At 40.8% G+C, this 14,260-nt stretch overlaps 1 protein-coding gene across 6 annotated transcripts in view; it reads right to left on the reverse strand.

Moving 5' to 3' along the window:
* NR3C2 (nuclear receptor subfamily 3 group C member 2) overlaps positions 1–14,260 on the reverse strand; it is a 189,396-nt gene that overhangs the window by 19,079 nt on the left and 156,057 nt on the right. For 5 of the 6 annotated variants that reach the window (XM_058024089.1, XM_058024093.1, XM_058024090.1 and 2 more), the window contains 2 exons: positions 11,890–12,228; positions 11,337–11,481 (listed from right to left, as the gene is read on the reverse strand). In XM_058024089.1, coding sequence (XP_057880072.1) covers positions 11,337–11,481; positions 11,890–12,228 — 484 coding nt within the window. Of the gene's footprint in view, positions 1–11,332; positions 11,482–11,889; positions 12,229–14,260 lie in introns of those variants that run through there. The other variant, XM_058024094.1, reaches the window with a different exon arrangement.

A 14,260-nucleotide genomic window follows, 5' to 3' on the forward strand; every position in this document is an offset into this window, starting at 1 on the left:
TGTTTGGAAGCCTCCAAAACCAAGGCATGCTTTCCCTCATGCCAAAAGAAGTCAGTTTGAACTTGACAGAGAGAGGAGTAAAAACATCACCAGACACCTTGAGGGCAAGGCAGAGCTACTGAGAATAAAGAGGGGAAAAGACTAGGACATGGCATTACAGAAACCCCTGCTCAGTGGCTCAAACCCTCTAATCATAAAAAGCCCTTGGCCTGGATTATTTTACCTGCCTTAGGAAGGCATTCTGACTGGAAGAAGTTTTGAGGTTCTTGGGGAAAGAAAAAAACAAACATATTGTCACAACTCTTAACTGTCTCTTGAGGGAGTATTCTGCTCCAACAGTGGTGACAGAATGCCACGACCTGAATAAATTCTTCCATGCAAAGGGGCAGGAAACACTGAGCATCCCTCTGGCTCAATGGACTGCACCCAGACACCTGTGTCCCATCTTGAAGCCATTAAAAATGCCACTGAAGTCACCCGTACTGGAGCAGCCTCATTAAGTTAACACACTGATCAAAATCCAAGCCAAAATGCAAGCAGGATTCAGGCAAAATTCAATTATGACTTTTCATTCAGTACTTATTTTTTATTCAGCACTTTCTAATCTCTGCTTAGTCTGCAAGCCACAGAAGAAAGATACAAAACCTCTTTCCTCCAACACTTTGACTCCTAAAGCAAAGCTTTAGAATCATCTCCTTCCAAGGAGCCAAACTGCCTATTACTTTCCACCAATTTGGGCACTGCCAAACCCAGGACAAAATAATGACTGTACCCAGGACCACCAGCATGAACACTGATAATCAGACAAGGAAGATAGTTTCAGATTAAAACAGATCTAGAGACATTAAGCTGCTATTTTTTGGCCTTTAGCCACCCAGGCAATTGGTAATTTTTAAATTCAACTTGGCAATTTTAAACTGAACTTACAGAAGTCAAGTCTGAAAATTAGTTTTCTCACAAGAAAATCATCATGGTGACCCTAGAGAATACCATCCCAGATAAGCGATACTAAGGAATTCAGAGCTGCTTTAAAAGTTCCAGCCAAGTGTCCTCCTGTTATATGCCTATCAACGAAGGAATTGGCAACAGCCCATGGATAATGATTGCCAAAGGAGAGTTTCAGCTCTCAATCACTAGCAGAGAACTTGTGATAAAATCCAACTTAATAATCACCCAGTTATGTAACCCTAAAATCCCAAGCACATCAATAGCGAAAAACCCCAAGTATATGCTGGTATTAACAGTTAATTATGCACTTAGGAGAATGCTGATACCAAATACTCTCTTTTGGTTAGCATTTGCATTTCAAAAGAGACAAATCACAGTTTTAAATGAGAAAATACATAATTATGCCTTTACCAAAATGCTTTTTCAATAACACATTCAATAAGTGATGATAATGTACACATGGCAATAAATACCCCATTTCAAAGTTCATCAGAGAAAGGTACTGAGAGCCAGAAAAGGTGCCCATTAGGTATTGTTTTATACATCCATTCTGCCAGGGCTCATTGTCACTTGCAGTGGTTCATCAACAAAATTACTGCTATATTCCACATGCAGCAGCAATTCTCCTTTTATGCCAACAATGCCTCAAAAATTAAGACTTTGCTCATGCTGTCACGCAAAGCCTGGCATTTTCTGGAAGTCGACTGAGGCACGTCTTCCTCTCATGCCAGTTTAGAAAAAAGACTTCCTAATTTTTCTTTCGCTCATATTTAACTGTAGAGGGGAAGTAGCAGAAGCAAGCACTGTGCACGTGAGAGGCATTTGGAGATGCCAGCAGGAAGATTAAAGCAGCACCACATTCAGACACAACTGCAAGGAACAAATCTCTGTTCTAAGACATTGACAGAAGTAAAAAGAAACCCTCCCAAACAGCTTGTGGATGTCCCAAAATCATGCTGGGACAATACCAGGAGAGCATAATTATGGTCTATGCTAAATGTAAAGTCCTTGGACAAGTCTTCGTACTAAAGTTGTAAAAACTAACGCTCAGATTCTTTTGAACTCATCACAAGCTGGCAATCTGCCAGAATATCCACTGGGCCAACTGATGAGCAAGATGAAAGTGAAGCATTTGAGAAAGATCAGTAAAGTTAAATAAAATTTTTGCATCAGTGCTCTCTGTAGAGGAGCCCAGTAAGGGCTCTCCCTTTTCAGTAAGCAAGTCTGAGAAATAGTTTCAGATTCAAGTGCAAGTGGAAGAGGGTTTATAAGGAAAAAAAAATACAGTAAAATGAATAGTAATAAATCACCAAGACCAGATGGCATCCATCCACGAGCTGTAAAGCGACTTAAATATGGAATTGCTGAACTACTAACTGTGCTGTGCAGCTTATTGCTTAAATTGCCCTTATAAAAGTCGTGGAAGGCGACAAACGTGACTGATTTCTTAAAATGGGTCTGAGGGTGGGAAGGGAGCACTGGAGACCAGAGGCTAGTAAGCTCCAGTTCTATATCGAGCAAAACCATTGAAAGAGGAGCATGAATTGATAAACAAACATGCTGTAAGGGAAGAAAGCACAACTCTGGTGGAGAGGTCACGTCTCACGAATCTGAGAGGGCACTCTGGTGATAGCACGAGGACGCTCTGGTGGATCCGCACGATGGAAATGCTTTGCACATGCCAGGTCTAGCTGCATCCCACAGCCATATGGGGTGAGACCTAAGCAAACACCAACCCTCTCCTCCTCCTCCTCCTCTCCCCTGCCCTGGTTTCCACACAAAGGAAACTGGGGCATGCAGCTTGGGTATGGGTGCTAATAAATTCTGTCAGCGAGCCAGCGTGGGTAATTACTGGTCTAGGACCTGCACACTGCCTTGCATCAGGAGGTATGGAAAGATGCAATCATGGCAGGGTTGGATTTTAAAGTTATTAAAAAGATCTCCTGGAAGCTCTTAAAGAGAGCTTGGGGATAAGGAGGTTGTCTCTTTGTGGATTATTAGCAGCTTAAAAATAAGAGACCAAGGGTCATAACAAATGGACATCTCTCACAAGTAATGGAGGTTAGCAGGGAAGTCTCACAGAGCTCGGGCCTGGGCACTGAACTGTGCTCATACATCATATGAGAAGAATCAGACCTCTGGAGCTGACAGAGCTTGCTGATGGCTCCAGATGATGAAATGAAGAGCTGCCTGTGAAAGACTGCTGAAAAGTCCTGCAAGTCTGTGGGGCTGGCTGGCAAAATGGAAGGGGAAAGTCACTGATTGGACAATGCAGACAGTATAATCGTCTCCCACCATACATACAAAATAACAAACATCACACAAGCAAGAGTCCTAGGCATAACTTAGGACAGGTTTTTTGGGCTTCTGCCTTTTGAAAATGCTTGCTCAATGTTCATTAAAAAAAAGCAAAGATGTGAGAGAAGAGTTGAGAGCAAGACAGAAATTGTAATTTTGCCGCTGCATCCACTGTGCTCTAAATCTAACGTGTCACTCTGGTCTCCTCCCAAAATTAATACAAAGCATGAGAGGAGGAGCTGAGGATGGCCAGGGACAGCAGACAACGAGCAGATCTATACAAGGGGAGGTCAAACTGACTCACTGATTCTTCAGCTCACAGAAGAAACAACAGAACTTGGTGGAGAACTAAGTGATAAATGGCATGCATGGGATGAGAAGGATTATATCCACTATTACTGCAAACACAGGAATGAAGTGGCACTCCATTAAATTATCAGCCACCTGCTTTAGAAACATCTCCAACAAACAAATATGCATAATGAAATTGCAGAAGCAACTGCCACGGAACATTTTAGATTTCAAGATTATAAATGTATTCAAAAGGGTAACAGGCAAATTCACAGAGAAAGACACAGAGGGGTTATTAAGCACAAGTGTCCAAATGCAATCTCACTTTCAGAAAGTACCTAAGTAATTGCTAGAATGGGCAAATGAAGAAGTAAGTCCCTTGTCCTGATCTTAAACTTTCTCTGGCCAATTTAAAGGATGACAAACTCTGCTAGAGGGACAGTTTCTGACATTTCCCCATTCTCACAGATCTCCATAAATCTACACTATCTCCTGTTTACCTTTAAAGCTTCACAATTTGAAGCAAAACACTTCAGAAATTAAGAAGTGTTTAGAGATAGAGGCATTAAAAGGCAGAGCCTTTAGAAATTTATGCAAAGAAACCGAATCTATTGCTTTACCCAACCAACGACCTGCTTACAAAGAAAAGAAGCCCAAAAATAAAGACTTGAAAAATCTAGCTGAAGCATGTATTATGTATACATCTATTATGTACAGGTATGACAGCAGTTTTCCAAAATTTCTTTTTTTTGTCTGCACTACTGTTGGGTGGGTATGTAACAAAATCCCTTTATGCACTTCTCTGGATGGGAACTGAGTCACACTTTATGAAAAAGTAAACAGTAGTAACAATGTATATAAAAAATTTACTGAGAAGATATTCACTTTTCACTGCAATGACACTTCACATGAATTAAGTATTCCTCACTAAAATAATACATGCAAGCAAAAACCATGCAGGGAGGATCACCAAGGAGTGCTTGCTGACCTTTTAACAAGACCAGTGACTGAACAAACAATTTATCAGCAAATATGAGCACTGACAACTCTTACCAAATCTGGTTGTGGCAATAATAATTGAAAATGAGGGATTTGGAGGCTGCCTGATGACAGAGATTACAAAAATGTACCCAAATTTAGAAACTACAGGATTAGCAGATTGCAAGGGAAGACAAAAGGGTTAACAGCCATCACCCTGCCAAACATAAAAGCAAAAAAGTAATCATTGGAACAATGAGTGAAGTTTCTTATTGGCTTTATCACCATTCACAGATGATCTAACTAATTATCCCCCCCAAGCCCTGAGGTATATGAGCTTAAATAAATAAATTTAAAAAAAAGAGGTGATAATAAATATTCAGCTTATTTTATTACATTTATCTTCCTGCTGTTACCATAGAAATCAGAACACCAGGAAGACTTACAGGCTTCAGCACTGAGAGGGCACAGAGAAGCTGCTGCATCCCTGCACTGCCTTACACAACACCAAATCCTAATGGTCTCAGCTTCCACTGGCACATCATGAGGGAGTTTAGGAATGTAATGAAAATGTTATTTACCAAGAAAATGTACTTAATTATTAAATGAAGATTTTTTAATACAATCTAAGCTGTTTCACTTGAGCTACACAGCAATCCTCAATTTAATTTTACGGCTTTCCTCAATGTTACAAAATCCTCTGCCCATCCACATCCCTTGACAATGCTAGCACAGAAACTTCCTAGAAATCCCCTTGTACTGCTGTTTTTCCTGCTCCTCTCTACCTCATTTGCTTTACCTCAACTGTCTCTTTGAAAATTGTATTCTCTATTGTTCATCTACTGCCAGCATCAACCTCGGTCTCCTTCTAAATTTAAAAACTCCACGCTTGGGGCAATTACCAAAGGCATAGCATGGGAGGTGCTTGCAATACTTCCTTTTTATTTTACTGGGAACAAAATCTTAAGCTTTAAAGGATCTGTTTATATCAATTTGTAGTAAACTTTGTTAATTACATACATAGTACATATTTTAAAAAAATTAAAATAAATATCTATCCATCACTACATTCTGCTCTTAATATTTTGTACATAATATTAAGTAAAGTGCAGTCTCTATTGAAATGTTTTTACTGTAAGGACTGAGCTGCATATGATCTAATACAATAATTTCAGAGATGGAAAAACAACATAACTGATCCAAATGATTGTGAAAGCTGGCTCTGGTTTTAAACTCAGTTTTTCAAGTTCAATCATTTTCGCTACCTTATACAATGCCTAGTCCTGGTTTTCATTAGGCAAACCCTCAAGTCCTTGACTAGGGTAAAAAACCAACGACAGCATCTAGTGCAATGGCCAGGAAATTCAGAACCTGCACACTTCTGCACCTGTGATTTATTCTTTCTGCTGCAGATGACAAACTGAGGAAAATCAAAGGAGCAAGAAAACACACAGCACATTAGTCATGCAGTGCATTTGCAAAATACTGTTGAAATATTGATGCTGTACTTTAAGGTACTAAAGTGTCTCCACACAGTGTGTCTCAGCATCACTGAACTGTCTCAGTACCCCACATCACTGCTATTTTGCAACCAGGTAAGGCTGGAATGGTAAATAAGATAATTTGGGTAGATTTGTTAAAAATAGGAAATGATTTTGAAATTTCGGTCTTTTCATAAGTAGCTGCAGATTCAGAAATCTACAGAGAGACAATGTTAAACCTAAAAGCAAAAAATAAATCAAGACCTGTGGGGGAATTCCAGGGTTGGGTTGTCTCTCTGGGGCCTTTATGCCAGAACAAACCAATATCTAGAGGAGGAGCACGGCTTGAGTTTTAATATTCATCATCAATGCCATCAGCTGTGTTTTTGCCTTAAGGAGAAGTAAGAAGCCACCATGCATCTTCCTCAGGGGAAGGAATGGATAAGCAGTACAGCTTGCCACGAGGGATGCAGTTCTGGCTTCCAGCTGGGAGGAGGAAATGTGCTGGGAGCACGAGCCATGGCCCCAAAGGCAGCCCGTGTCCCACCGCTCCCACTGGTTTCCCACGTTGTGTGAGTGAGGATCCCTGCCATTCCGTGTCTTGGCTCCTGCCGGGTTTCTGTTGGCAGTGCTGAACTTGTAAATGCTTTTTATTCCTTCCTGAGCCTCTGAAAGTTTGCCAGCCAATGCCCTGACTTAATGTATGGGTGGAAGCAGATACCTGGGATGTTGTCACCAGTAGCCGGCGGACAGCAACTGCCTGAGCCCGTTAAAACCTGAGCAAAAAGGAGCATCCCTTGCCTTCCTCTGGAATTCAGGCATCTGACTTCTGCACTGCAAAGACAGAAAATCTCCTGCTTTTGAAAGGCTGGGCTCACTTCTTGTAGACATGAACTGTCACGGCACCTCTTTTCAAAAATGTTGAGGACTTTTCCCTCAAAAGGGCACAGCCAGGGAAAGAGTCATGGTAGCCTTTAGTTCTATGATTAATTCATCCAGTAAGGGAAAAAGCAATGGAAATTGCAACGAACTGCCCTACCTTCCAGAACCATGCCTTAGAAATCCTGTTTAAGGCTGCTCCCTGCAGTAAAGAGTATTTTGCAGAGTTTCAGCCAGAATCCCTGAAAATAAGCTGGTGTTACAAACCATGGGGATTTTTACATCCCTTGTTTTGTTCTTGCACCCATTCCAGCCAGCACTACTTTGTTTTCTGCTTTCAATTGTGTATGATTTTACCCATTTAATGCTCTGGACTTGGATTATCCACACATGTGCCTGCCTCAGGTTGAATTAGATTAGAAAATTTTAGCTAAAGTCTTTGGTTAAATCTTGAAGAGAAATTTTCTCCCTCCCTTGAGTTAAATAACCTTTTTTTTTGTTTTTTTCTTTTCTTTCAGGATTTCTGTTACTTTTGCAGAAGGAATCTGAAAAGTCTCAGAGCTTAGGGTTTGAATTAGGGACAGTCTTTTCCCACGTCTTAAGAAAATCTTCCCCATTAATATCTCTGTTCTCCCAAATCCCTAGATCCATTCAAGGTAAGGCTTCCTCAGTGACAACAAATGAAGAAAAACCTCCTAGAGTCTCTTACTACATAATCCTTACATCTCATCCAACCTGATCAAAGGAATCACATGGGAAAAATATTATGGGATAGTATAACTTAAGGGTTTTGTTAAGGATACAGTCTTCAAAGCATGCACCTGAAGGGCTTAAACCGTGATTTTGCAGACCACCTTAATTTTGGAATTTTGCAACTTCTTGAGTTTCAGTTTGCACAGCCTACAAACGTAACTGCAACACTTTTTGAATGTTATGCCATATGCAGCAGTCATTGTTTAAGAGTGTTTACCCTCAATACAAGCTATGTGGTGCAACGTGTACCACGGTCTTCTAAAGATTTACTGTGGATTAAAACCAAAGCTGTATCTACAGAATATTAATTTTGATCACAGCCACTACATTACAAAAAGAGATGGATTAAAAAACTGCACATGCCACAACTTAAACAAACACAACACAAAACACCCTATTTTATGCCTCTTTTCAGGCTGTTTTTTAGGCATTTCAGTGACAGGCTGAGCAGCCATTTCCTTATCCCTCAGTTAAAATCTTCATGTTCAGCTAAGCCCAATTAAATCAATGGAATATATACTTGAATCATAAAGACAAACAGTACACTTAATTAGATAGGTAGCATGACTAAATGAAGGCAGACAAATATTTCCAGCCTTCCACAAGCCTAACAGGAAATCAAACCACATATGAGTAGGGAGGCATTTTGCACTATATTTATACAATCAAAACTACATTTAACAGCTATTAACAATACAGATCCTCATTTGTTATTGGCCTTGTTTACAGGCCTTCAGAACAAGAAAGAAAACAAGATCATATATCACGGCCCTCCAGAAACATTACAACTTCCTTTTATTCACAGTAGTTAAGAGTAAACGGAAAATTCATTTAACATAAAACAAAGCCACATAATTCCACTAATGCCAACCTCTACTTTCACTCATTTTCATTGAGGAAAATGCTGAACCCTCTGGGGCACCAAGGGCCTGGTCAAAGACATTGCTTATTTTTTCTTGTAGAGAAACAGGAAATGACCTCTCCAGACACAATATGAAAAAATACCAAGAAAATCTTAGCCAGATGATAACAGAAATGAAACTCTCTCAAACCAGTAAAAGGAAAGGCATTGTAAAGCATCTCCTCTCATTCTGCATCAATTTATAAATGTCCTAAAATGCCAAGGGCAGTAAAACACTCAAAGTTTCACCAAGTAAACCTCAAGGAGGTCTAATAAACTCCATGGCACAGAAACAAAGGCCAGTGCTTATAATTACACAGCACATTTCCAAGTTCAAGATACTCAAAAAGTAAAGGTAAGACCAGCCTTCAGGAATTTCAGAGCAAAGTTTCAAAGCACTTCATGAACAGCAATATGTATTGTATTTTGTATTACAGGAATGGCTTCTACATTGAACTGTATTGTACAATTCCAGTAAGTAATCTCTGGCCTTACCCCAAAACTGGGAAAAGCACTGCATCTCTTAACTTAGAATCACAAAACAGCAGCTTGGGAGGGACCCTGGAGGTCTCAAGTCCAGCCCCCTGCTCTCTGCAGAGCTAATTTTGTCATTGGAGCAGGCTGCTTGGGGCTCTGCCCAGTGAAGGCTTGGACATCATCCGGGACTGAGACTCCAGGGCCTCTCTGGGCACCTGCTCGGCCGATTCGCCATCTCATTAGGAAATGTCTTCTCCTGCTGAGCAGGAGGCACTGTCTTGTTCCAAGCTTGGGATCTCAAACTCTCATTCTTCCCCTGAACACCTCCATGAAAAGCCACACTTCATCTTTTCTACCACTCATTAGGAAGCTGAAGGGTGCAATTAAATCCACATTGCACCATCAGGTCCCTCACTGTCCCAGTCAGCCCTGACCACTTCGGCCATCCTCCATTGGCTCTCTGCCAGCTTCTCAACACCTTTGCTTTGCCAGAGAGCCCTAAACTCAGACTCCAAATGCAGCCTCAACCACCATTCTGAGTGGCAATGTGAGAGACTGGGAACAAATGCCTGCTGTGATGCCCAGTGCGTATGAAACAAGCAAAGTGTGCGTGAAAGAAAACCCTTCACGTTCCAGAGATGTGTCCATCACTGTTTCAGAGTGAACACCAAATGCCCTACTCTTTCACCTCCAGCGAAATTTCTGCCCTGATTAACTACTTCAAAAGGCCCTGTACCCTTCTTACATCTCCTGGCAATTTTTTTTTCTCTGTTTATAAGCAATTGCCTTCTCTCTGCAATGAGCATATTGCCAAATTCACAGGAGACCAGACCACTATCTCAATTACATATCTGGTTTGGGATGTTTTAATTTTGCACTCCTTTTTGCAACTGGATCCCTACCTCAACCTCAATATAATTCTACAGGCACTTATCTTCAAGGCTTGCAGCATAAAACTCTCAATTGATCTCAAATTCTCGAAGTAGCTTCTAGCTGCAGTAGAACAAGAGCAAGCAATGCACACACTTTTATTTGCAAGCAGGATTGATTTCTCTGTCCAATAAATTCTGACCCCCTGACTGACTTTCCTGAGATGAGGGAAAGCTGCTTTTGTGTTTGAACTGTTAGTCTACATTCTCCCAAGAGACCTAAACTCTTCAAAGTTCACATTTTCACTTACTTCTAGCTACAAATACCTTTTTTTTTTTTTTTTTCCTGTGACAATTCTCTAATGTTCAAGTCATAATGGAGGTGCTTTCAACATGGAAAATGGCTGACACTACATTTTCGGCCACATGAAGTAAATCACCAGTTCTCCCTCTTAAAAAAAAAAAAACCAAACCAAACAATCCTTGTTTGATATTGCTCACTGCTTTGGGACCCATCTCATACTCATTAATTATTTAGGGATTCCTAAATCAAAGACAGACTATTAAGACGGACAGTGACAAAGCATCTTTTCCAAGAAAAAGATTTCAGAATGCATCAGGAGATTAAGTGGTAAGTTATTTTTTTGTTAATTCTATTCCTGTTTTGTGTTTTGTTTTTTTTTTTTTTTTCCCAAGTGCACCCATATCCTATTGATTATGTCTCCTTTTTACCTCTAAAAAAACCCCCTCAACTTTCTGGGATAAGCAAATGATGCAAGTGCCTGTTTGACTGCCTGTGCATTCACTTAGATTTTTGACTTTACTGTCTTGTAATAAACACTAGGAGAATGGAACAGAAATTAAATTATAGTCATCAAAAGCAAAGCACTAAACACACACAAACATAAAATATGAAGGAACACATACTCAGACAGAATGCTTGATCCTTCTTTTTGTCTGAATGCATCATAAAAGAAGTTATGTTTCATTACTGAAAAAACATTTTGGCTTCTTTCACGGTCGCAAAGAAGGGTAATTAAGACTGTCAAGAAAACACATTGAACAGCTGTATATTGTTAACAAAAGCACCATTATATGACTGCTCTGAAAAACCCCAGTAATTTAAACATTCACATTTCCTAGAAGTTGGATATTTTTCCAAGCTCCAGTAGATACCAAAAAATGTTCTTTTCTATAAATTGTGGTTATGTATCAGTCACATTTCAAACCAGTGGGATGGTCCCAGTTTGAGAACACATCCCCATACATAAGGAGAAGTGGACAGCAGTAATCAAAGCTTTGGCAATTGAAATGTGAGTCACTGAAAAAAATTAAAACTTCAGCTGCTTTTTAAGCCACAATTAGCTGAAATTTTCTTAGACTATGAGTATGCCTGAAAAACCAAATAAAGACAGCAATCCTTCCAGCCTGCACTGAAAAGGGCCATTAAGGAATACTTACTCATCGAAGATCAGGTCTGGAGCAAAATAGAGGAACTGGCTGTTTGTATGTTTGTATGACCTCCAACTCAAGGCAAACGATGACAGACACATCCATGAATACTGAATTAAAGTAATTTGGTCCTCGAGAGGCAAGTTTCTAAATCCTAGAGATCAAACCAGAAAATATCCATGAACTACAAGGGCTGGTCAAACCATCACCAAACACATAGCTTAGTACTCTTCCAGTATTCACAAACAAGAGCAACACTCCCAATTCAGAAAAAATAAAACCACAATTTTTCATTCCAGTGACAAAACATGTTTTCTTCTTAAGAGGCTATTACTGAAAATGAAAGCTTTTTAAACATCAATCACAGACATTTGAAACAAACTTTACATGAAATAAGAAAAAAACCCAACTATTTTCTCTCAGAGGTTCATCTCTCACACCCTCCAGTTGCCGGTTTTCTCAACACAGTCCACAGATTAACAATGCAATTTGCCAAGCAAATACTTCTCTGAACTACAAGAAACAGTGAAGTGACATCTCAGCAGATGAGTCACGGTCCTACCTGGAAGTATCTTCGCCCACTTCACCACCTGAATCATCTGCTTGCCGGCCAGGCGGTTTAGGGTGGAGAGCAGGTACTCCGCTGTGTCCGGCTTGGAGCTGTCGTATCCTGCGTACACGATCTCCGGCTCAATGCTTTCAAGGATCTTCACAGGAGAGGGAGTAAGTGCTGGTGAGATAGCAGACATGTGGGGGACAAGTGCAGTGTTGACAGAGGGCTCGGTCACGGGCGCGATGTACGTCGTCCCTTCCTCGGGGCTCTGCGGGGGCGGCTGCTGCCGCTGCTGGGGCTGCTCCTCGTGCATCCCTTTCAATTTCCCCAACTTTTTGGACTTCCGGGCTGTGAAAGTGAGCAATGAGAAAACCAAGTCAGTACAGAAAGGCAGAAAAACCCTGGGCTTCTGGGCTTTATACAGGAAATGAAAGCCAAAGTATAATCTCAAAGCTCTTCAGTGAAACAGGCGCAGGACCTTAAGAAATACTGCTGGCAGCATCGTCACACTGGAAAAAGGACCAAAAGACACCTCTGAGCTCATTTTCACTGCTTTACTGGATGTTTTTATACATGACAGAATGTCCACTATCTGCCTCCATACAGACATGCATAAAACATCCTAGTTACTGTGGTCAGTGCCAACTAAACATTTCAGAGCTGTAATCACTTATCACCTACAAGACTGCAATTCATGATCTGCATTGCATTGGTCATCAAAAGAAATCTGCACAGTATTAGCAGACCCAGAGCCCTCCTAAGCTTTTGCCTCAACTTGAAATGTAGTCAATCCATTTTGAACAGCTCAAGTTAGTCAAGTCCTCTTTCCTTTTGCTGCTTTGATGTGTCCATAACAGCTTTACACATTTCTCTTGAAAATTTAAAGCTTAAATATTTATCCACTTAAAGAAGAAAAACTGAACTTCATGTAACACCTTTCTCACTGCTCCCAACATGCCTCTGATGATTTGCCTTCCCTTTTCTTTTAATTTCCTTTTTTTTTCCTTAATTCTACCCACCCTACTTTTCTTTACTAAGTACTCTTAGAAGCCAGCAATGCTGCAGTGCTTTGACTCCTTGAAGAGAGGCCAGCCATTCCCTGTGGGTTGCATTCCCAACTTTGCCATAGCACGAGGAAAAAACTGGAATTAAAAATCAAGACAATTCTGTTTAAAAATCACACACAAAGAACCAAACCAAAACCCCATCATCACCCTTTCTGCAATAGAGAAACGGAACAACAACAACAAATAATCTTTAAAATCAATAAATAATGAACTACGTTTAAGTGTTTGCAGATCTTTCAGGGTAATTTCTCTCAAATGAAATCTTTGTTATTTATCTGGACACAGGTAAAACCCTTGTCTGGACTTTTATCTTCCTGTCTCTTGATTCTTACAACATTCCTTTTACTGGCATCAGTAAATACAAGCCTATCTCTCTCATACTTGGAATACTATTGCAAATAGCCCCTTCCTAGTCCATATCCTTTCCCAAGTTTACCTCCTCAAGTTTCTTCCCATCATCAATTCCCCTACCCTACCTTTCCTTAAATATAACCCCTTTTCTTCAGTTCCAGGATCCTTTCTGGACAACTTCCACCTCTCCAATATGTTCACTTCCACTCTAGCTCAGCACACCATGCCACCTCCTCCTGGGATGCTTTCAAAGCTTGCTCTATGCACTTGTTCCTGCTCCTCTTATTTACGGTGCAGGAATCTCCCCAGTGAGACCCCCAGAACCACCTCATTACTCTGCTACAAACCAATGTTTTAAGAACCCCCCTTCAGAGCAGAGCTGCTGCTGCCCTCAGACCATTTCTGGTGACAGCAGCATGAATGTGCCGCTGTTTCCTGGACACTGGGGCTGCCTGCCCAGAGCCAGTGGCTGGGAATGAGGGAGGCAGGATACAGACGCCCAGGGGCCAGGACAATGCACACCCAAGTGCAACAATAGCCCCTTGTTTTCAACACTTCCTTGCTGGGACAGTACCTTGAACTCAGAGGAGATGGTTCATCCCAAGATTCAACAGAAAAAATTATTTAGTAGGGTAAACATGAGGCACTGCTACAGAAAACAGTGATGTTACTACTCAAATGTAAGATCTTGAAGGTGCCCAAAGAGATGCTCCTTGACTAAGGCGTTCAAAAGGTAAAAATAAAATTCCCTGCTACTGCAGCACATCCTGCATGGAGCAGGGAGTCCAAAATCCCAACATCAGTTTGTAGTCATTTCCATCACACCATGAAGGATCTTCCTGGCTGATCTCAGCATAAACAACCCTCAGAGAGCCTACAGAGAACTTCAGAGATCTTTGTTTAACTTTTATCACTTTTGCTTCTGAGAGCTGGAGGAAATTAGGTGAAGGAAATTAATTTCA

Source organism: Melospiza georgiana, chromosome 5 (assembly GCF_028018845.1).
Source record: "Melospiza georgiana isolate bMelGeo1 chromosome 5, bMelGeo1.pri, whole genome shotgun sequence".
Taxonomy (NCBI): Eukaryota; Metazoa; Chordata; class Aves; order Passeriformes; family Passerellidae; genus Melospiza; species Melospiza georgiana.